At 39.4% G+C, this 23,473-nt stretch overlaps 1 protein-coding gene across 1 annotated transcript in view; it reads right to left on the bottom strand.

Annotated features, from left to right (window-relative positions):
• mad1l1 (mitotic arrest deficient 1 like 1) overlaps positions 1 to 23,029 on the bottom strand; it is a 63,406-nt gene extending 40,377 nt beyond the window's left edge. The window contains exons 1-15 of the mRNA XM_067585240.1: positions 22,879 to 23,029; positions 22,193 to 22,347; positions 21,961 to 22,101; positions 21,631 to 21,810; positions 21,405 to 21,529; positions 21,209 to 21,290; positions 20,812 to 20,942; positions 19,055 to 19,169; positions 18,507 to 18,568; positions 14,155 to 14,241; positions 13,242 to 13,386; positions 7,676 to 7,816; positions 7,169 to 7,225; positions 5,558 to 5,649; positions 5,227 to 5,317 (exon numbers count right to left, since the gene is read on the bottom strand). Of these exons, the coding sequence (XP_067441341.1) occupies positions 5,227 to 5,317; positions 5,558 to 5,649; positions 7,169 to 7,225; positions 7,676 to 7,816; positions 13,242 to 13,386; positions 14,155 to 14,241; positions 18,507 to 18,568; positions 19,055 to 19,169; positions 20,812 to 20,942; positions 21,209 to 21,290; positions 21,405 to 21,529; positions 21,631 to 21,810; positions 21,961 to 22,101; positions 22,193 to 22,336 (1,593 nt within the window). The 5' untranslated portion in view covers positions 22,337 to 22,347; positions 22,879 to 23,029. The remainder of the gene's footprint in view (positions 1 to 5,226; positions 5,318 to 5,557; positions 5,650 to 7,168; positions 7,226 to 7,675; positions 7,817 to 13,241; positions 13,387 to 14,154; positions 14,242 to 18,506; positions 18,569 to 19,054; positions 19,170 to 20,811; positions 20,943 to 21,208; positions 21,291 to 21,404; positions 21,530 to 21,630; positions 21,811 to 21,960; positions 22,102 to 22,192; positions 22,348 to 22,878) is intronic.
• Positions 23,030 to 23,473: the final 444 nt, after the last annotated feature.

Here is a 23,473-nt window from a genome sequence, read left to right as displayed (position 1 = left end):
GATTATGGCTTTAAAAGGTTTGTAAAGCGAAGATTTTACAATATTCCAAGTTTTTAGAAACTTTTCCAGAGAAATTCTCCCCTGGGAAGTCTTGGAAGTGGAAGCGAAAAGAATACTTGTATGTTCAATCAAATGTTTCACCATAACTGTCATTACTGACATTTCTCCCTCAAATTGCATCTTACTCTGAGCAGGCTGAAGGGGGATGAGGCACTCTTTTCTGACATCTCGAATCATTTCACTGATTTACTGGATAAGAACAGAGCTGCACTGCCATCATCTCTTCTGCTCAAAAGTCAGGCTGCTATCAGTTTTATTCAGAAATGTCATGATTATTTTTTTCCCCCCTACATGCTAGACTTTAAGTTTGCTGGGAAGACAAATCGACTAGTCGGAATGAAGCTCAGCCAACAGCATACAGTAACATTAAGCTTTACGATGATGCAGGGAAAGACCTCATAAGTTTACAGGAATTCAAAACTAGAACGGCATGTGAAACGATGATGCTACGTGGGACTCTTCCAGCTTCTTCCGATTGTGGAAGAGACTGTTCCTTCTCGTCCTCCTTTGCAGCTGCCATCCTTCGACCGATGTGTTCAGCCAATATCAGAATCAGAATCAGAGCATGGTGTGTATTTTTGGAAAACACCCAGCCTCACTCATTAAAAGGATTTTGCAGTGATCTTTATCTGTACACTATTTGGGGCATAAATTTCAAAATAAATAATAAACTAATAACGTGACTAAGAAGATGTTCATGTTATTTATTACCTGAGCCAGAGGAAGGGATGTGGGCTCTCTTATTATTTTCAACACATACTAGTTCTAAGGTAAGATCGTGGTGAACTGCTTTAAAAAAAAAAAAAACATTGTCTTTTACAAATATTGCTTTTAACACTACTGTATTGTCTAAGTGACGTATGGGCAGGGTTCCCCAAAGTAAAGTGGTTATGAAGGTGGTCAGAGTTCATGACACAGTTGTTTAAGAAAGCTACAATTTTATTTTCCTTGCTAGTGGGAGTGTCAAGTGCAGGCAATTTCCTGTTCTGTCCATCTACCCCAATATTATGGAGAGCAAAATGTCTAACAACTTACAACAGCTACTAGCCACGTTGCCGTAAAACCTTGTATAAATGTTATACTTTTAGCTCCACTATCAGTGAAGCAAAACCAAAAATGCACTGCAGCCTCTAGGGATTGCTCGCAGGCTTTAAAACTTCAGTCGTATTTTTACATACATTTACTCCTTTAATTACATGAATGATTTTCAAAGGTCTTTTAATACATAAGAAAGACCATGAAAGAAACTGGATGAAGTCTTTTAAACAGATAAAACCGCCATAAACATACAAACATTAATATGACATCACTAACACAACAAAAGCTTGAATTACATCATTATCCGGGCTGTAAGCATGCCATGGTCAGGATATTAATATTTTTTTTTTATTTAGCAGCATTTCTCTTTCTATCTGACAGTAATGTGTAAGCATTATGATGCAGTGGCTGAGTATTGTAAAATTGGCATGCCCATGTAAGCACATGCACAGCAGATAGACTAAGTTGATGCAACCTCTTGCAACGGCAACAATTATCTCCATCTAGACTCAGGCATGACAGCAAGAGCGAAGAAGACAAAGTAAAGCAGTGTTAAAGGTAGAGTCAGCAATTCTCATCCAGTACACTTTTTTGTCAAATTCAGCGAATATCTCCTCACAGTCTGCTTGTTTTCCCTTCTGTGTGTGCGTGCTGGAAAAAAATCCAGTGTGCATACACAACACTGGCTCTGTAAATAGGCATGTTAACACAGTGGCTCAGACCACACAGTACTACTCTGGCCAATCAGCTGCAGGGGACAGGATAAGAGGAAGTCATCAGAGCAGCTGCCTGTGTGAGGACATGACAGTCTCCCGTCTCCAGCACCTGTTGAATGGTGGAAGAGGGCTGGCGAACTGGAGAGGTTGTAGCCAATTCACATAGAAAGTGTTAAATCACACTGCATTTGTGCTAGGAACTTATTAACCGTATCAATTACTCAATAAATACAAACACTGTCAATTTCTTCCCATGGAGTCAACATGCAAACCATTTTGGTTCAATAAATTTCAGCTGTCAGTCAGCCTGGTAAAAGCAGGTCGATTGAGAAGCGGGGAGGCTGCAGAGAGGCAGAGTGTGGATGGACTGTTGTGCTCACATGAATCAAGAGTGGTTTTTTTTCCCCCCGCTCGTGATAAAGTGTGAGAGGAACAGAAGTGATTCTGCCATATTTCTCTTATGATCATTGCTTTGGCAACGTGCATCTGTAAATTTGGGGGGCGGAGCTTCTGAAGGAGCACGAAGGGAGGAGTGTATTTGTTTGGGTGTTTAGTTCAAATATCAACAATCTTTCTCCAGAATGACTTACTCTACCTTTACTTTATAGTTGTTATGGTCTCTAGTGCAAAAAAAACAGCGAATGAAAACAAACAAGACATTAAATCGTAAAGTATGGTTTGATATGGGACAACATATTTTTTATTTGTTGTTGCTGTTATGAGCTAAAAAATCAAAACAGCTGTAATTTTACTGTATTTGTTGAAGCCATGATGGTAATGTCATTCCTCTCCATGTGCTAATGAAAATGATTTATACCCAGAAACACAGGGTCCAAAACACAGCGGGGCTTCCTTAAGAGGAGAGCTGAACAGCCCTTTACGCCCGTTTGCAAATAACATCATTAGTAAGACTGAATGGAATACTGCAGGTTACTGGAGACAGCATTGTCAGACAGATTTATAACAAATATAAAATACCCTTATTATACCCACCAAAAAATCCCATTAAAACAATCGTCAACACAGTCTGTTCAAATCACTGTTTTTAAAGTACAAGAAATAACCCGTCAAGTTTATGTTTCACTGCTCTCTGCCATCAACTGATAACAGATAACTCACAAAGCCTCAACATTTACTGCTCTAAACAAATGGTTAGGAGGAAAAAGAAATCTGGTGCACAGGACATAACGCATTTTACGTTTCTGTCACCATCAATAATGAATGTTTGGAATAAACAGAGAATCTAGTAGTTCTGAAAATGAAAAAGACTGAAGCTTTTGCAGTTTTGCAGTTCTGCTTCTTCCAAACACATTATCTTAAACCTGACGTTTCATATTGAACCTTTCACACAAAAATCTCATAATTTAGCATGATCGACAACAGCAACCATGCGTGAGGAAAAAGGAAAAAAAAAAGCTGAGAAGACACACGATTCAAAAAAAAGCATCCAAACATATTTAAGTCTCCGATGTGATAACTTTGAATGTGAAGTAACTTCTTTAAAGTGTAGCAGACAAACATATATGTAACACAACTGCTTTCAGAGATGTGGCAATGACGACATAGACTTTATTGACTACCTTTTATAGCAATTAAAAGGTCTTCAGAATATGTTAAAAATGTATCAGCCAATACTAGCTCATTGCAGATCGCTATCGCTAACGGTGTGTATGTCTGCTGTTAACAAGAAACTGCAAAACAAAAATGTCAAACTAGGCTTGAAGTTATTTAGAAACAGTATCAACATTACATGGTTTGTCCACCAGAGAGACCAGACAGGTTCATTTTTCACAAATAAAATGTTCCACTTAGTATATACCGTAAATAAAAAATATATGAAAATCTTTCCTTCTTTTTAAAATAATTACAAATCGGCCTATACATCATTTTCAGCTTTTTTAAACTTAGTATTGGCCTCAAAAGTCCAGTATTAAATTATCTGAACATTTTTATTTCTCTACTGTGATACAGTATTCTTAGGTAAGATAAGTACTGTACTATGGAGAGTGGTTTTGCATGGAAAATGTGAGGTGAGAGACCACCTCTTTTAATTGCAAATAAGTAAATTTATAATCAAAAGGGCAAAACAATACTTTAATAACATACAACCATAGTATATTATGTAAGCTGAAATTGAAAAATACTACTTGTAATGCATGATGCATACCAAACCTGGTTTTGTATTCACACAATAAAAGATGCACTGGTCTTAAAAAATATATATATAAAAAAATACCTATATACTTGAAATACAGATGTAAAAATCATAATTTTCCAAGAGGGCTTACTAACAGATTATTACAGAAATCTAATTACACTGGTAATCTCAGTTGCTGGCAGTCATACTAGTCGGTATGATCTAAATATAAAGACGGGGCGGAAATTATGGGTTTGGCCACATGAATCTGACGTGCGAGATGATACAATGAAAAAATCCCATTTCCAGTCTATTTAAGCATTAAATTCTGTAAGACATTCATTTCTTTTCATTCAGCAGTTCACTCCTTTCAAACGCTTCTCCTTTCAGTAACTCATCTCTTCACTCAGTCTGATGTAGAGGTCTCCTGGTGTGCAGTAGACCATGTAGGAGTCATAAAAATTAACTCCTAAGAACTGACCTGATCCATTGACCATGCAACCTTGAAACCCCTGCGCAGGCACACACACACACACACACACACACACACACACACACACACACTCCTACGCACACTCAGTTGTCAATTGCCTTAAAAGTGGTGGTCATGCCTGAGAACACATGGATTCCATTCACCACACAGCTAAATGGAACCAACACGCTTGCCCACACACGTTTCATTAAAGTGCCCTGGTAGGTTTAGTTTGGCACAGTATGAGTCAGAGGAGTTAGAGGACCTGACTGAGATGAAACGCACACACACACACACACACACATACATACAGAGCCAATTTAAAAAGGAGGGATCAGGTGTAACTGAGGGAGTTAGTTAAGTAACTTTGCAAGATGAAAGTAGCTGGATTAGATGCACACAGTCATGCGTGTGTGTGTTCGTGCATGCTAAAGGTAGATACCGACCAGGATTCATTTCATTTCAGACAGTTTCATTCCCAGCTGACACTGGGGCAAGTCTACATTTATTTTGACAATATCTCTTCCCCCCCCTACTGCTCTGTCCATTCTAATCCCTTCAACCAATAAAGGAGGATTTTAAATCTGCCACAGGTTCTACAACTTTTCCATTGGACGCTGCTGGAATCACACCTGGGTCCAATTGTGCTTGAAAAACTGTCAGATACGGGAAGCGTTTGTGTGAATCAATCTCTACTGTCATACAGGCTCGGCTGCTGCCCTTGGGGTTATTAAATTGGTTCCTTTGTGCTAGACGAGTAAATCCATCACAGAAAACAGTTGGAGGGAAGTCTCGGTACCTACCTGTAGGTTGTGTCTCTCCAGTCTCATCTCCAAAATGTTATTCTGCTCCTCCAGACGCTGCCGCTCCGCCTCCAAATCTTCAATTTTCTGTCTGAAAAATGCACGCACACACACGCTCACTGACTGCTTTCTAACATGTAGAATAACGACTAATGCACATTGTTGGTTTCAAAAGGTTAATCCTTGATGCGTTGCTCTTCTCACACACGAGGTATGAGAGCTTTACATGATTTAATCCACTAGGCATATGCATGAATCTTTCATGTCTTAGGTTTTCAATTGGTAGTCTGTGTAACAGGTAGCGTGTGTGTGTGTTGTGTGTGCTAACTACCTGAGTATAGTGACCTCTTCTTTGGTCACTGCAGAGTTGCTGCCAGTAATAGAGGCTTGCTGTTTCTTCAGAGACTCCAGTTCCAGCTCCACCTGGGAGAGAAAGAGGAAAATGGGCCTAGAGCACTTACATCAGACCACCTTTGGCCATGTGCCTGGCAGAAACCTTTTGGCTGCAGATTAATCCTGAGGACTCTATTCCATTGTGCCGATATCTTCTTGAGGCAGACATCCAGACAAACAGATATATCCTTTATACACCATTAGATGACTCATTTTATATTTCACAATGTCCCGATCTTTTTTTTTTTTTTTCCTCTAGTAGTTGTTTTTAGTCTGTGTCTGTGTCTTAGTTAGTTTCACCATGATCTTGCTCCCCTCTCTGCAATTATCCCTCATTTCCATTTGCGCACCCGTTTTCCTTTTTCTGTGACAGCATCTGTCTGTCTCTCGGTTCATCCTCACTCTCAGTCTTCCCAAGACGGATAAGTAATTACTGCTATACCTGACAGGTGGATTTCACGCGTCAATACTCATTGCCATGGCTATGTTGATGTCTCCTCGGCAACGGGGAGCCATGAAAAGATGGGAGATCATAGGAGTGAAGACAAAAAGGCAAAGTCACGGGGTGTGTAAGAGAGTTGAGGTCACACCTGCCAACTCTCGACTGTATCCCTGTTTCATATCGTATTTGAAAGCAGTCGACTATTTTATAACTTCTCTATTATTTCACAATCCTGTAGGTAAGAGCAAAATATGTATATGAAAATGAATAGATCAATTGTGTGATTTAAACTTTGACAGATCAGACCAGAAAAAGAGAGAAAAAAGTGTGCTTCCTGTCACCTGTCAATTACTGTCAGTTCAGTCAGGATGTAATAGGAGGGGGATCTTACAACACAAGAACACTAGATGAACTTGTACAATAAATACCTATCCAGCTGGGAAATAAAAGGTCTGTCGGACCAACTTCACTGTTGGGCACAGTGGAAAAAATTACGTCAGCATGTTGGTCACAAAGGCATTAGTGCATCTTCGACTCATAAACAAGCACAGTGCACCTGCCAAGAACACAGTTGTGACCGAGAGGGCATCCGAAGCAGATAAAGCGCTGAGGTAAAAATGTCATAGTACTGATAGTAATAACTAAAGGATATGGCTGGCAATTTTCTATATCTTTCTTTTTGTCAACTAATATCAAACCAACAATGACCTGATCCTTCTTAAAAGTATTGTGTGTGTATCCAAAGCCTGATATATCATATCCCTCTATGCCGTAGACCTCCGTTATTGTCTAAAACCTATTAAAAACACATCAGTAAGCCACTCCGTTGCACTGGGTGTCATGTTCATTCACCCCTAAAGAGTATGGGTACATTTGTTTGTTAAGAAACAGTTTCAATGACTAATAACACAATACTTGTAAGTAGGATCAGTTAAGTGTTGGTTTGATTTGTTGACCATAAGAAAAATAAGAAAATTGCCAGCCTTACCTTTTTAGAGGCCTTTAGCAATAATAAATGTTCTGCATCCTTGTTTCTTAATTTTTAATTCACTGGTTAAGTATGAATGCATTTTCATTAGGGTTAAATGTTATCCAATGTATGCTTACTGTTTGCAGCTGCAACTTGAGAGTCCCCGTCTCTTCCTGAGCTTTGGTTAGCTGGGCCTGAATGGAAGCACAGAGCAGGGAAAGTTACAGACACAGAATGCAAAAAAAATAGAAAAATGACTTCCTGTAAGTGTCTCGCTAATATACGGTATTGACAGAGACAAAGCATGCGAGTGGAGCATGAGTCGAGGAGGGTCTGGAGCAACCATTTATAAACCAAAGTGGACAGTTTATTTAGAATCTCAGAACAACGACAGCAGCTTTCTCCATTTCGTTCCAGTGTTGCTCACAATGCCCCTGTGTACCATGAGTACAGTTTTATCAGTTTTCACAGTGCCTTTAGCTATGAGCAAAGTGTCACTCAGCAACATGCATATTAAACTGGCAGAAGCTAAGGGAGTGCACATCAGTACTTTATATTCAAATTTGGTTTGAAAATAATACACAAGGCTATATGGAAGATAAAGTAGGATAATATAAACACAAGTGTTGTGAGTGCATGCACACCTCCATCTCTGTATTGTGGTTCTGTGTCTTCAGCAGTATGTCCTCTGCCTCTCGGAGCCGTCTGCTGAGTTGAGGCGAGTACTCCGTGGCCCCTAGCTCGCTGTCATAGGACTCTAAGATGGCACGCATCCCATCACGCTCCTGTAACACACACACAAACACACACACAAACATTAACATAACCCTTACAAAATAGAAATCCTGCTGTGTACATAAAGTCATGACATTACACAATTCCGTGTTATCGTCTGTGTGCGTGTGTGTGGGTAATGTTTGAGCTTTATCAAAGCTCTTTGATGTTTTTTTTTCTGATTTGTCTGTTACTTGTGTATGTGTGTGTGTTAATATGACATGCAAATGCCTTTGTAAATGAGGAACAAAGTATGAGGCAGCAGATGGCAACAAACGTCTATGTAGACAAAGGATAAGGAATAAATCAAGAAATTAAATCAGAGTCATGACAGAGAAATATCTTTGCAAATGAAGCATATGATATTATGCTGCCTCCTCTCTCTTATCTTGGATACGATAAGATAATTAAAAAAATTAAAATGATGTTTTTCTCCTCTGTAATACCGGAATGAAAGACACGTCCTCGACACTGTACTCTGTCCAGTAAATCAACACACCGAGCAGTAGCTTCTCTTAGAGACGAGAGGATAAAAACCTCCCCAAGTCAACATCTTCACAAGTGTCACTCAGACTGACACGGCATCTACAAATAGCTCACTATTCTCTGTCAGTCTGCGTCTGTACGCTTGATGCTTGTGTGTGTGTGCGTATGTTCATTTCTTGCACATGAAAATCACGCATGTCTTAGTATAACTCCAAAAACAGAAACTAAAAAGTATCACAGAGGAAGTCAGCCGCTCGCGATGCCTCTTAGAAATTAAAAAACTGTCAAAAAAAAAAAAAAAAAAAAAAAAAAAAGAGAGAGTGTGGGTGATGGAGCAAGAGGAGAATAACTGGAAGCCGACAGACACATCACAAAAAATTGCATAACTGAGCTCTGAAAATGTCACTAAATGATGGTCTGTGTCAGCCACTCGACTTTGAATAACAAGTCTGCGTTCACCATCTGCATGACAATTTCATTACAAAAAAAATGTTAAATAGGTGCTAAATTAACCGAGAATATTTAGAGAGACGGGTAAAGTAAAAGACACTGTAGTCAGCTGATCTGCAGCAAGTGGACACAAAAAATAGATACTTATTTTTGTTTACCGATATCTTAGAAACCAACAATGTCAGTAGTATCAGCCACTGGTTAGGAATTTATGACACAAGTAATAAACATTAATCTTAAAAATGCTTAATCCATAACACATCTATAAATTTAAGCTTTTAAGAGTAACGAATAAATATTACATAGTAAATCTGTTGCCAGGCAACGTCATGTGTGAGAACAATGTAATCTGTTTAAAAACTGGCTAACAGCCTATTTATTTATGCAAGGTCACTGTCAGTCAAGAATGTTAAAATGATGCGTCTCCTCCCCTCCCTTGCGCTGCTCTGGTCCTCTCTGCATTATAAAGCAAAGCAGGCGGCGTTTTATAGCGATCGGGATTTATAATAAACCTCTCACAAACATCCAGGCTGCTTAGGACCGTGCTTGAATTTTGAGGGTCATTGAAAGCTCAATAGTCTATTATTAACGAGGCTAATTTGGGGAAGCGCGTGACGGTGAGGTTCAAGTCAGGTAATAAATACCAGCTGAGATAACGGCATGTAATAAATGTTAATTGCTAAGTATTACTGTCTTTTTAAGAATTGCTTAAAAGCATCTGCTAAAAGTAAAATTCTATGAATAATGGGCTGCAATCGCCCTGTCAGATTAGCTCATAGGCTAGTATATGAAAACAAACCATGATTAGGGTAATCTAATTCAGCCTGTGATTAGCCAGATCAAAACCAACGTAATCCATTTAAAGATGACTGAGTCGGGTTCATTTAAAAACACTATATTTGCAATCGTCCTTAATTCAACTTTATTTGTTTTGGCACCGAAGTGGCATCATTTGTCATACGACATTAGACAACCGCCTGACACATCCTGCGAGAACCTCGGAAAGGAAGGAAAGGGAAGACAAACAGGACTGAACAGAAGTACAAAAAAAGGTACAAATACCTTTAGAGGTCAGTAAGTGTTAGTGTATGTGTGTATGTTTGCTGCCAATCCTTAACAGCTGGGCCTTTGGCTATTTACAGTCTATTAACGTGCAATGAAATTCACTCAATCTAAATCAAAAATCTGTCAGCTCCTCTCTGATAAAAACTCTCATTTTAAAAAACACACCAACAAACGGTGCAGGACAGAGTGACAAAACTATCACTATGGTTTTCATCACCTTTTTTTTTTTAAATTGCTTTCACGTCAACTGTAACTGTTCCTCTAATGGGTCAACGAGTCCGTCGAGCAGGCAGACTGTAGACTAAAGGAGACGTAGGCTTGTGAGCCGAGAGGGAAGGATTCATATCACTGCGAGATGTGTGTGTCTCAGTTGAATTCGGTCTCCTCTCTACATCCTTAACAACTGCTTTCAAGGTGCAGCTGAGCAAGGCATTTAATCATCATCGATCTGTGGCGGGGTCACTGAAGATCTGCTTATGTCAGGGCTGAGACAAATAGTCGATTAGACGAGCGGTTGACCCGTATGAAATTAACTGACAGCGATTTTGATAACTAATTCATCGCTGAGGTCATCTCTCAGCCAAAAATGTCAAAACACTTTCAGCCTCTCCAATGTGAAGATTTGCTGTTTTATCAGTTTTATTTCTCGGTTGATCTTTGAATAATGAAACACAGTTGAATATCTGTAGGATTTAGACTGTTTATCAGACTTGTAGCAAAATATTTGCTACAAATATTGAAGATTAGGCAAAAATCCAACAACGGATTAAAAAAAACGACGGCAGTATTTGATACACAATTTTCACAGATGAGGAAACAAAGTCATTATGTTGTTCTTTGTATTTACTGTGTTGTGACTCTGATGTCTGATAAGATCTAACGGATGAATGAAAAGGAAACATACAGAGGTAGAAAAAGGAGACAAATGTAGATGATGTGCTGAGTGTTTGATGATTTTATGGTTATTTCTGCATTATTTATTAGTGATTGAAGCTGTACACAAGTTGCATTAGCTGCAAATTCTGTGCAACATTTGGCCCTGTAAAGTCTGCCTCAACAGTTCCCAAACTATCAGAGAGTGCTAACCCCGAGGCGGGAACATTTTAGACATTTGGGACCATCGTAGAGGAATTGAATTTAGCCCCGAGTGCCTTCAATCAAACTGCAGGTAAAGTTCCTGAGTTCCTAAAATGTTCTTATTCCCCCTGGGAAAAAGTTCCTGCTGTGAAAATTCCCCCAGAAAAAGAGTAATCTGAAGATCACTTTGGCCTCTGGAGGAAAAAAATAAATCATTAGTAGCATCCCAAGCATATCTATTAGATTATTATGTTGAGGTTTTCTTAGAATGATAAATGAATGAGAGATAAATGATGAATAAAACACTAAATGTGCTTGTGCAGTTGTGCATGAACATATTCAGCCACTCATTTAGCTTTATAGATATTTGGCAACTCAGAAGTAAAATGTTCAACAAACCGCCGCTGAATAAATATAAAAAGGTCAAAATTTTAAAAAGCAGAGTATTTAACAACAACTGCGATGGATATTTTTTTAAACGCATTGTGACTGGACGATAAACAACGATTATCCACACCCGCTGAACGCTTGATAAAGTGCAAATGGTTGAATGCCAAAGCGGTCTTGAGCCAAGTCATACTTCTATCATGCCTTTAGTATTGTTTAGTTATGGTTGTGTGTGTGTGTGTGTGTGTGTGATTTGTGTACTTAGAGAATGAGCATGTTGCCCTGAGGAATTACACACACACTGAGAAATCAATACTGCAGAGAGGTCTAGTGCGAAACTCTCGCAAGCCGCTTCAAAGCGTTCTTGTCTCACTGTTTTATGACGTGACAATACTAAGGTTAGGGTCTGGTTAGGGTTAGGGGAAAGATCCATAGATATAAAACACTAGATGCGACGTGTCATACTGACTTATCATTCTGGGATGGATACACATGGCAGCCATCTTACCTGGGTCCAGTTTTGAACTTGTTGTAATTGGAAGCTATGGTGAAAGAGGTTTATGTTGTATTTATAATCTTTGTCTTTTTCTACCAATATTGTTTTTTATTCAAAGTAATAAGCATAAGACATCTGTGCCTGTCTAGACTGAATAAAAAAAAACAAAGATTCTGATAGAATTTTGATTATTATAGCTCTAAGAGAGAAAATCATGCTTTCAATCATGAAGATAATCTCATAATTTTGCATTTATGTTGCAGACAATGATTTTGTTTTTTCAATTTTGCCTTAACTTAATATGCAAGAAATATCTTTGGTGTTCTGAATGGATGATATACTACGTTAAACAATATCTTTTATAAAGACATCCTAAATAGAGTCAGTATTATGTAAATTACAACCAGAAACACACCTACTGTAATATAAAATATACTTATAAATGTCATAAATTGTACATAAGGCAAGATATCTCTCTCTCTGTCTCACACACACAGGTTTACTTAAGTCACTTTTGGGTTATTTACATAGACTTACATTCATTTCCTGGAGACTTACCCTAACCATAACCACTCCAAACCTACCCTAACCTTAACCACTGACCCAAAAAAATCAGTCTTTTACAAGTTGGGGATAAAGCTTTTGTCCCCAGTTGCACAACCCGTCCCCAGTCAACTGGTCTTAAGTCTGGTTTGTGTACCTGAAAGTGACTTAAGTCATAATGTCGCATCTAGTGTTCTATATCTATGGAAAGATCATGGCTTGGGTTAAAATCATCACTTGAAATGTGGTGTGGGATAAAGGCACTAATTCCTTACAAATCTCCAGAGAGTTTCGCATATTTTTGCAAATCCTGGGTTACTATCTAGACTTCCTCACACCTAAAGCTGGAGGGAAAATACCTAAAAAACCCTAACTGCACTTGCAACAGTTCGTCCCTCCAGCTGATCCAACGTAGCATTTACTATGTCTAAACCTAACCAACCTAACCAATGAAGGCAGTGAGTACTAGCCAATCACAGACAGATTAGGGCGGGTCTTCACGGAAACAATTTGTCACTCTTTAAAACAACAAATTTAGTCTTGGTTTTCTCCCCGTACAAATGCAGATGCACTTCGAACTCGTCAAGACAAGAATACTTTGAAGCGGCCATTGCTACTGTGTGTAGAGTCACGCACTACTGTACTACAAATCTAGGGTTACCATGTAGACACAACTAGCTCAGGGGAAGCGAGACAGACAGACAGAGGAATCACGTTACATTTACTGACCAATCAGGAGGGAGAGAGAGTAAGGGGGGGAGATTAGGAATTCAATGCTGGCTGTAAGATCCGAGGGCTCCCTGAGTGTTAAAAGCAGAATTCTGGCATCGGGGTGATGCTGGAAAGGTCATGTCATGAGTGTATGAATACCTGCTGATGTGTCTGTATTTGTGGCTGCGTGTATGTGTGCGAGGCTTTGGTTTTCTGGGCACCTTGGTTAATAACAGCACTCTCTTCTGTAGCCGACGGACGAGCGAGTCCTGCGTCTCCCTCTTCTTCTGCTCCTCCAGGGTCTTGCTGCGCTGCTGGGACAGCTCTGTACGGAGCTCGGACTGCGAACGCTCCACGCTCCTCACGCTGACGGGACAAGATGAATAAATAGGCGGAGAGTAGGTGAGTGTGTAGGTTAATAACAGGGGAGAGACAGGAGGATTAGTGCTTAATGTTCAAACAATCTGAGAAAAAAAAAAAAAGCACTGCGTAGTCAATTTAGTATAATACTTACCTGACTGACATCAAATAATTTCTAGACAAGTGTCCAGAAATTATTTGCAGCAGCGATTTCTGCCGGGCCTGATCAATGGGACCATAATTATACAGGAGGACAATAATTACACCACAAGCTCCCTTCTCCGTCCCCTCCCACACCCACCCCTTCTTCTTCCATTCTGCTGTTTCTAATATTTCATAATGAGCCCAATACGCTCAGCAGAAGAGAGACGCTTGTTAGCTAATGAAAGCTTTCTTAGCTGGACTGAGCTGCGGCATGAATATACCAGAGCATGCGCACACACACACACCTCCCTACAGACATCACCTCTGCCTAAACAGGACAAGTTTAATTAGTGAATTTCCTCTCTCTCTCTCTCACAATCTCTCGCACATACACACACACACACACGAAGACACGCCAGTGGTTACTGTCAGGAGTGCTATCAGAATCAGGACCAGTTTAATTAACTTTGTGACAATTAAGGACTTCTCAGAGATACGCTCTAATAGATACACGGGGGGGAGAAAGGCATGCAGGAAGACAAAATGAGAGAAAAAGGTCTGAAGGCATAGAGAGGGATTTTGTGTGTGTGTGTGTGTGTGTGTGTGTGTGTGTGGATGAGTGTCTGTTACCAGCTGTTGAGTGTGTAGTTCTGCTCTTTCAGTGCAATTTCTCTCTGCTGGATCTGAATCACCTCCCTGGACAGATCCTCTGGTTTCCTACGGACGGACGCGGCATAGAACAGTTAGCATACACATGTGTACACACACACTCACGCTCACACAGACACACACACACAATGAAAAATCAATACGACTGAGAGAGCAGAAAGGACAGAATAGATGAAAACGATGGCGTTTCCATATTCCTTTTGTTAGGCGGCCGGTGGGGAGCTGGGAAATAAAATGATATGAGCAGCAGAGGGAGAGATGAGGAGGATAGTGGGCTAAATACTGGTCACAGTTCTACAAAACAAACTCACTCCGTGGGAGAGATTGACAGATTACAAAAACACACACATACACGAGCGCGCACAATGGGAAGGCAACAATGCAGAAGGTCACATACTCAGAGAGAGAGACGCGCCGCATCGCTTCCTCTTTCTAAACCCTGTGTGTAACAATGGATCTGTCTAAACATTAACGCCGTTATCTCTTCATCTCTTGTGAAATGGGCGTAAATTAGGGGACTTTAGCTCCAGATGCTACTTATGCTACCACCTAGCAGTTGGAATTACACACCTGAAAACTGATGCAGCAAATATAACTTGACATACAGGCGACAGACTTGATACTTTGGACCTATAAGAGGTCAGAGTGACACTGCTTCACCTCCACTAAAACTGAAGCAAGTCATCAAACTTTAGGTCTCACTAGAGACGGTAAGCAGTAGCCTGAGACCTGATCTGGTATTTCTGCTCTAACTGAGTCATATGACAAATTAGCCATGTGACAGGAAAAAAGGCTAAGATGTCAAGGTTACCATCAAGGCTGAAAAAGTATGCCATGTGAAAGTTGGGTGACGTGCATTTATCACCGCCTCCCCTCGGCTGGGTGGAGCCTTAGGTATGGGAATAATCTCATGACTAAAATATGAGTTCATGAATCATATGATGGAATAACTGTGTTACCAAAAGAAGGTAATTCCACATTGCCCTGAGCATAGAGGGATTAGCCTTCTCCTGAGCTTATATGAGAGGCTGTGGGTTTTTTTTTTTATGTGTTCTGCTGGGTTTTTTTTGCAGGTCATGAGACATTCGTTCCTGTTGATGTTGCAAATGACAGGTCTGGTTGCATATTATTGGGTGAGATAAAGTGAAATACTACTCTCAGTGTAACCCTGTCAAGAGTAAATGCACTCTGTCTGGATAGTGCAAGTCTACTGTGAGTCTGGTTTTCAGCACACATACTAGAGTGAGTATAAAGAGAAGTGGCTCTGATACCAGAGTTTAGTCCGGGGTCTTGTTAAAGTTTTATGGGTTCAGTTTAAGAAAACATTTGTGACCTGAGGATCCCATTCAATAACACAGAGACAAACTCTTACAACTGTTCATGTGTTTTCAGACAAATAAGGGTACCTTTTAGCTCTTTAGAAACATACTGCCAGTAATTTATCCATTCAGTCATCTATGAAATGACCTCACATTGCATTCTATGTTCATGTTTTCTAAAATATGAAAATATCAACTACTCGAAAATAAATTCAGATGACATCAAGTCATTTGTTATCAGCTTTCGTTGGAGAAAAAGAGAATTACTACAATTTTGAACAGCAATTGAAGCAATAACTTGAAAAACAAGATCTGAGCAACATAAGATACAATGTTTTCATTAAATATTTGTCACTGATGCAATTACATTGTGATAAACTGTTATAAAAAATAAAAAATCACAACTTCCCAGAGCCTCTGGTGACTTCTGAAAATTCCTTGAAGCTAACCCAAAAATATTACGCTTACCATGACACAAAAAGGCAGCGAGTGATTGCCAAAATTGCTGACGACTAATCAAAACAATAATTTTCTTATTACTTTTATATTACTCAGACAGACCTTATTATAAGATTATTTGGTAGCACAAAAAGACTGTCAACTATGACACGGTATTCCTGGAAAAACATAAGAAACATGTTGACTGGAGGAACCTGGGAGCTGCTTAGAAGACACAACAAAAGACAAACATATACAGTACATATGAACACCACAAACTTCATCATCTCCATCTTTGAGTCAAAACCATTCCTCTATCAGTGAACAGACGCACATCCATCAAACGGTCTCCAGTCACCCATTAGCTGGTGAAAACTTCACCGAGAAGGAAACCCATTTCCTGAAAAACCTCATCGCATATTTTCATTTTGTTTTCCTCGTCTCTCCCTTCGACATTGTTCCACATAACAGCCTAATTTTACGAAAATATTTTCATTCCATGTCTGTCAATTTTATTTTTTAATTGTCGACCACATGGCTACACGCGTAAGCGAGCACAATGTTATCAGACTGTGTGACAGAAGGACAGGAAATAAACACCAGCGACCAGCCAACTGCTGGCAAAGTGGAGCTGCGGCTGCGGAGCTTGTCTACTCCAACAGGCAGCTACACTGATGATTGTTGTTGGGGACAGTTAACTTCTGTCCAAAAGTTATTTTCGTCTGGCAAAACAGTACAAACGGCTGGTGAGGAATCAAATCCTGGGTTGGAGGAGATAAACTCCTCAACTACAGCAACATGTGTTTACTCCTCATTAACAACTGCTCCACTCCGTAGTCTTTTCACACCGCTAATGACCACCCCCGAAATGCCCGGTGACACAAAGAGTCACAGTATGTAAAGTAATGCAAAACAATATCTTAAGCAACACTGGCTTGCGGTTGTGAGAAATGACTTACTGGGCAGCAAAATTAACAAATCAATAACACAAATAAACACTGGTGTGCCAAAACACTGCAGCCCTTATGAGATATTTCATATCTAATGACAGAGCGAGAAACAGCCTTCGCATACTCTCTAACAGGCAGCTTTGTTTTGTTGTCAACATTAATTCAGACACTGCTATTGATGTTCAAATAATTTATGAAAGTGATATTATTATACTGTCGGTTCTGTGTCATCAATTTTCTCTTCTGCTGAAACTTGCTCGTCGTTAACGTCAAAATAAGCGGTTTAATGACGTAAATCCAGAGTCAGTATCACTTATTTCATCATTCTTACACTTTCTCGGAGAAACTTTGACTGAATCAGATACCTGAAAAGATTCCCAACAATACAAATTATGAAATAATGACTGCTTAACAGGCTATAAAGCAATCACAATATCACACTAAAGTCTGAGTCAATACCAATTCTCATACAGCGCTGTTATTGTTAGTGCAGTAAAGGTGAATAGATTGTGGGTTGAAACGCTCTTGTTTTCAATTTCCCCTCTACATCTTGGCATCGTATCCGGGAAAACCACATCTTGACCCGCCTGACAATTAAGTTGGACATTTAATAAATAGTTAAAACAGCTCGGAGGAGTTTCTAAATGTTTATTTGCAAGCTACATTAACCTTTACTTTACAGCAGTATGAGCCTCACACATATGGCTGCCCTTTTGCAGCCGTATGTGCAACACAGTTTGTTTGTTTGTTTGTTTAAATCAAGAGCGCTCGTAGCAGTCAGTGACGTGGCAGTTTGCACACCTGAATTCTGCAGAGTTTCAAATTATTAACTCAATTTAGCCCGGATGACAGCCTTGTCTGACTTAAGTTTTCAGATAAATGACGGACAGCCCGACCAAATCCTTGTGAATATCAAACCGAGGTTGTTATTATATTCCTGTGATCCTCTCCTCTGTGATCTTTTAATAACTGAAAATTTAACAAATGCTGTCAGGTCCCATAACGTATGAGATAAGACTAAAATTAAAGCTTACATGAGAAAAGATTTCCTTTCATTTCGTAATTTATACAGTGTGTCTACCTTTTTCTTCTCGCCCTGAAGGTTGAACACACATGACGCACACACACACATGCTTACAGTATAAGACAAACCGGATACGACTGCGTGGATGGGTTCGACTTAACATTCTGTTTACATCACAGTCAGAGTTAATCATAGAGAAAATGATGTGTATGCGTGCGTGTGAGCGCGCACGTGTGCATGCATGCGTGCGACGGACAAGGCTGCAGTGTTTATAATCTGTCGGATCTGCTCCACCGCTCAAATGGAAACATGCAATCATTCTCTCATTACCAGTTTTGACTGGATGCATTGAGACACACTCAAGCGCACACACACACACCTGCAGGTATAAGACAAAACACACACACACCCCTATACATGCTGGTGGAATCAATCCACAGTGATGAGGCAGATTTATTTGGAGTGACCACAGCTCCACCTGGAGGCCTTTTTACATATTTCATATTTTATTAAAAAAAAAAAGCAATGATATAACTTTGAAGAACAGACATGTATACCTAACAATCACACACACTCTCTGACCTTATGTTGAGTCCAGTAGATTGTCCGAGGTTCTCCCAGGCTTGGAGCTTTTCTGACAGTTTCTACAGAGGATTTAAGAAACATTGAGAGAAATATTGAGTGTTGTCTGTCCGACAACAGGAAGTGCATAATTTATGACAGCCATCAAGTGCAGAGAATTATAACTTCATACGTTTGAGCCTGGCCAATGTGTTGTTTTTGAGGCTGATAACAACAAAACTTAATTGTAAAAACAACTCGATCATATCAGAAAATATTGCTTTTTTTTACACAAAAATGTAACAACTGTTTTTAGCAAGAACTGCTAAAATTACTTGAATTAAGAAAATTCAGTTTTAAGAAAAAACAAATAAAGAAAACAAAAGTGAAGCCTAAAACACATCCAGCAAGTAAAGACATTAATACAATATACTGTATGTAATCAGCCAATATAATCCAATGATTTAGGCTTTTCAATATATCAGACGGCTCTGATGATTTCATGTTTATAGAGGTGAAGTGTTATAATCATATGTTTCAGAGAGAAATGCACAATACACACAGTCTACCTCTTTTTCCAGTTCTATATTGACCAGCTCTTCTTTGGTTTTCTCCATCCTCTCCAGCTTCCTCCTCAGCCCCTCCACCTCTTCTTTTAACAGGCTGCAATTCTCTCTGCTCTCCCTGGATGGAGCGAGGAGGGAGTGAACAGAGCAAAGAAAATAAAAAAAAACACAAAATAACTTCAAAGCTTAGGACTCGGTGTTTGATGTAGGAATGGCATATTTTTAATCCCTGGTCACATTCATACTAACATGATTTTAAAAACTAATTTTCAGACGTACTTTTTTTTTTTTACACGCACAGAAAACAGTTTGCTGGGAATGATCAGGTAAAAAGCAGAAAAATATGTAACTCGTTATCATGTATTGCTTTAATCTAATCACTCTAAAACCCCAGATTACATGCAGTTTCTCTCTGAAAAGGGATCAGGCAGTAGCAAAGATAAAAGAAAATTGCAGAAGAAGAAAATTGCATTATGATTTTTAATAATTACGTATTTCAAAAGCAAATTACAACCTTGTAGTGATGTTTTCAGTGACACAAGATGTCAAAAGGTTTACATGGCCGAGCAGACAGGTTTGTCTAGTAGAATTCTTGCTCTGTTAGCAATGTTATTCCTTTCCATTAAATCATAAAAGGAAACTGAGTTTCGCATTTTACATATATCAAGGTTTTTCCTACCATTATAAGACTTAGGTGCAGGGCCTAAGTGTTTTTCACAGCGTCTAAGCCGAATGAAAAGAAAAAACACTATGCTGAGAGTTTTCTACCACATTTTGCTGTCATTTATGATCGTGCTAGCTTCTTGGTCCTCTGCTCTCTGTCGGTGTTTGACCGAGGTCAGGGCTCACCTCCTCCACACACACACACAGAGCGGAGAGCAGAGCAGACAGGACGTGGTGGACACAGTGAACCAAGTGAAGTGAAAGCTAATGTTTTACTCGAGGTGACGACAGCTACGCTCATTACTGTAAGTGCAATAAAGCCCTCACGAGTAAAAAAGCCAGTAAGTGATTTATCAAACACCCTGTTCAACAAGCATGAACACGTAGAAAATGGATATTTCAATCTGCTTTGTCCGCAGTCTCTCGGTATGTTTTACACAACAACAATGCGCTTGTTAAGTTAATAGCAAATTGTTATGAACAAGCTGAAACGAAAGCTGTCTGTATGTAGTCAAACTGTTTATCTTAGTTTGCCATAAATCTTAAATTCTGGCAAATTCTTGTAAACTAAGCTGCTGGCTGAGACGGCAGCCCTTCCTCTTCACCAGCAGTATCTGCAGCAGTGAATCACATCAGCAGCAGAGGGAGGAGGACAGAAAACAGACTGATGTCTCTGTTCCTCATTCATTCTAAACTTCACTCAGTATTTTGATGTCAAGAATATTATTTATTTTACTGACATTTTAGATTTGTTTCCAATGAGATATTTTTGAGTTTATATAGTGACTTTGCTGTTGTAAACATTACTGTTGCTGCTTTAGAAACAGTATTTAGTTGTATTTAAAACATAAATCAATTCTAATCCTATTAAGGACCATATGAGGAAAGTTACCTGTCACCTAATGTCCCCAAGTTTGGTAAAATGACACAAGTCACATTGAAATGTAAACAGATTCAAGTCCAATTTCTTTAGCTCTATGTGCTTGTTCTGGGCTGTAGTCTTTAAAAATGGAAGGCTGTCTATTTGAAAGTCCCAACCACAGAGTGTGAAGTGAAACTTTTTGCAAGGCATTAAAAACTTCAAAAATGTATTTTACCTGAGGAAGGCATTGTCATCTCTGAGGCGCTTCAACTCCTTTTCCAGATCTGGAACCCGGGCCACCTCTGACTTAACAATCTTCACAATAGAGATGTCTTGCTCTTGGATGGCAAGACGCCTCTCCAACTCCTACCAAAACAATGAAGAGAGAAATCAGCCTAAAAAAAATATCAACAGTATATGTGTGTCTGTCTGTGCTCTTGCATTTGTTACACAATTTATCTAAACCAGCATCCTCTGAGAATTAAATTATTTGGTTTGTTTGTTTTATTAATTAACTATTACAACTAGTGCAACTCTGATTTCTGGACAGGGGCATGTTGTGATTTCAGTGTGAGTGTGACAGGTCATTTGGTTGTCAATGATAAAGTCCACTGTGTGTGCATGTAAAATACCTTAATCTTGATGATGTGCTCTGAGCAGGAGGACTGAGCTGCTTGGAGACTCTGGCAAAGCTGATACTGATCCTGGTACTTCCTGATAATAACACCAACAACATATATTTTATCAAGCAGAGTTACATAAGTGGTATATTGCTATTATTTGTCTGTTTGTGTGTGTGTGTGTGTATGTGTGTGTGTGTGTCTGTACCTGCGTTGTAAATCCAACTGTTCCTGCAATTCCTGGTTTTCAAGGGTTTGAGTAGAAATGGTCGAGTCTTGGTTCTGAATCTTCTGCTTCAGGTCTCTGATCTCATCCTTCAAACAACTGATGGTCTTGAAATATATTAAAGAAAGCCAACATAAGATAAACAACTTGACCACAGTAACAAAAGTATTGCGTGTGTGTGTGTGTGTGTCAGAGAGAGAGAGTGTACCTGGTTAGCAGTGTTCAGTCTAGTATCTCGCTCCTCCAGTTTCTTCTGGAGGCCGTCCAGGTTCTTACGAAGAGCACGATTTGCCTCCACCTGCTCTGATAGGTTCTTAGCTGCCTCTGTCTCTCTGTCCTCCAACTTTTTTATTCGCCCCAAGAGTTCCTGGTTCCGGTCCACCTCGTGCTGCAACGTAAAAAGTTGAGAAACAGGTTTTAACTGATGTCTTTTTTTTGGCATATAACAGTTCAGGTGAGATTCTCTGAATAGTGAGGAAAAGCTATCGATATTTAATTGATCGTCATTATATACACTCTCATTTGATATGACCTGTACCTCCAAGTCTCGTGCGCTATCAGATGCAGCCTTCTCTAGTTCAAAACGAGCTCGCTTGTGACTCAGCTCCATCTGCTTCTTCTCCTGGTCCAACTGAAGATAGCGATTCTTAGATTGAACTCTCTCTGCTGCTTCCAACAACTAAAAGGGAGAACAAATCAGTCAGTGCCAAGGTTGCATGTTAGTACTGCTCTTACACAGTTTACTGTTAATGGTGTAAGCGTCTGTATACCTCCATGCTGCGTTTGTACTGAGTCTGCAGGTTTCCACTGCCTGCTGAGTGCTCAGACAGCCGCTGCGGGTGTTCTGGGCGGCTGATGAAGGAATTGAAGGACTTCAAGGTTGTTAGCACAGTGGTGTCGTCTTCTAAATCCATTTTAAGGGTCTCTGGAGTAATACAAACAAAACTTTACCAGAGAAGTTTGAGCTATTTGCTACTTCACTTAACCACTGGCTATTACTTTCTGATGGAAATGATCCTATTGCATTATGTTAACCCTCTATTACTCTAACCATAAGATTCAGGTTCACCAGTTCAGCGTTATTTAAAACGCCAGAGGCTAATGTTATTAAATGTATGATATCCGAGAGATATGATTGATAAGCAGCGGTATCATAACTGTAACAGCTTCATAAACACAAACGGTAGTTTACATTATTTAAGCTACACTAGCAGCTAAACATCAAAGTTAATATAGCTGCTGAGCTAACCTTTACGTTTACCTTTAATTAAAGTAATTCTGTCAATTTGCGTTCCTATTTTCATGTAACTTAGCTACATAAGTTAGCTGCTGTTTAAACTGACGTTCTTGCCGGCTAAGCATAAGTTCGTTTCCACCACTATTCACAGGATATTGGCAAGCTAATATTCTTAAAAGAGCCAGCTGGGAATAACGTTACTGAAGCATACGTCCTCACCTCAAAGCTGACTTGTTTGTGAAGAGGAGCAGGCTAGTTGCAGATAAGTTATCTTTGCTCTGCTAGCTTGATAGCAGCACAACTTAAAAATACTGAAATCCCTCCAGTTTTGGTGGAATGAGATGCTCGTAGTATCGCGAGACTTCAGAACATCGCGAGAGTGTCAGTTGAATATAGCTCCTTTGCTTCCAGTTAAAAGGTTAGGAGAAATTAATGCAATTTGTAACGTTGTAAGTTTAATTTAAATATCTAGATGTGTGTTTCTCCTTTAGCGTATGAATGCAACTCATTAATGTAAGAGTCTGTAAGCTTCAGGCTGTTAGAAGCAACAATTATAGCTCTCTTCATGCATTTTCATGAAGGGACAAAATTAGACAAAGTAGGTCTAACTGTGCAAAAGTAAAGTGAGGATGCTTTCAAAAATAATTCCACGAATAGTGAGAAATGAAGTGATAAATGAATTCCATGAATTATTTATCACTCAAATTAATACAAAGTTCAGTAAACAGAAGAAACCTAAATTAAATCTATATCAGAATCAGAATCTGTTTTATTAGTCAAATAGGCCTATGCAAGCATACAAAGAATGTGTCTC

Source organism: Thunnus thynnus, chromosome 3 (assembly GCF_963924715.1).
Source record: "Thunnus thynnus chromosome 3, fThuThy2.1, whole genome shotgun sequence".
Lineage (NCBI taxonomy): Eukaryota > Metazoa > Chordata > Actinopteri > Scombriformes > Scombridae > Thunnus > Thunnus thynnus.
Note: the sequence above shows the minus strand (reverse complement) of the source record. Positions and strands in the feature narration are given on the sequence as shown.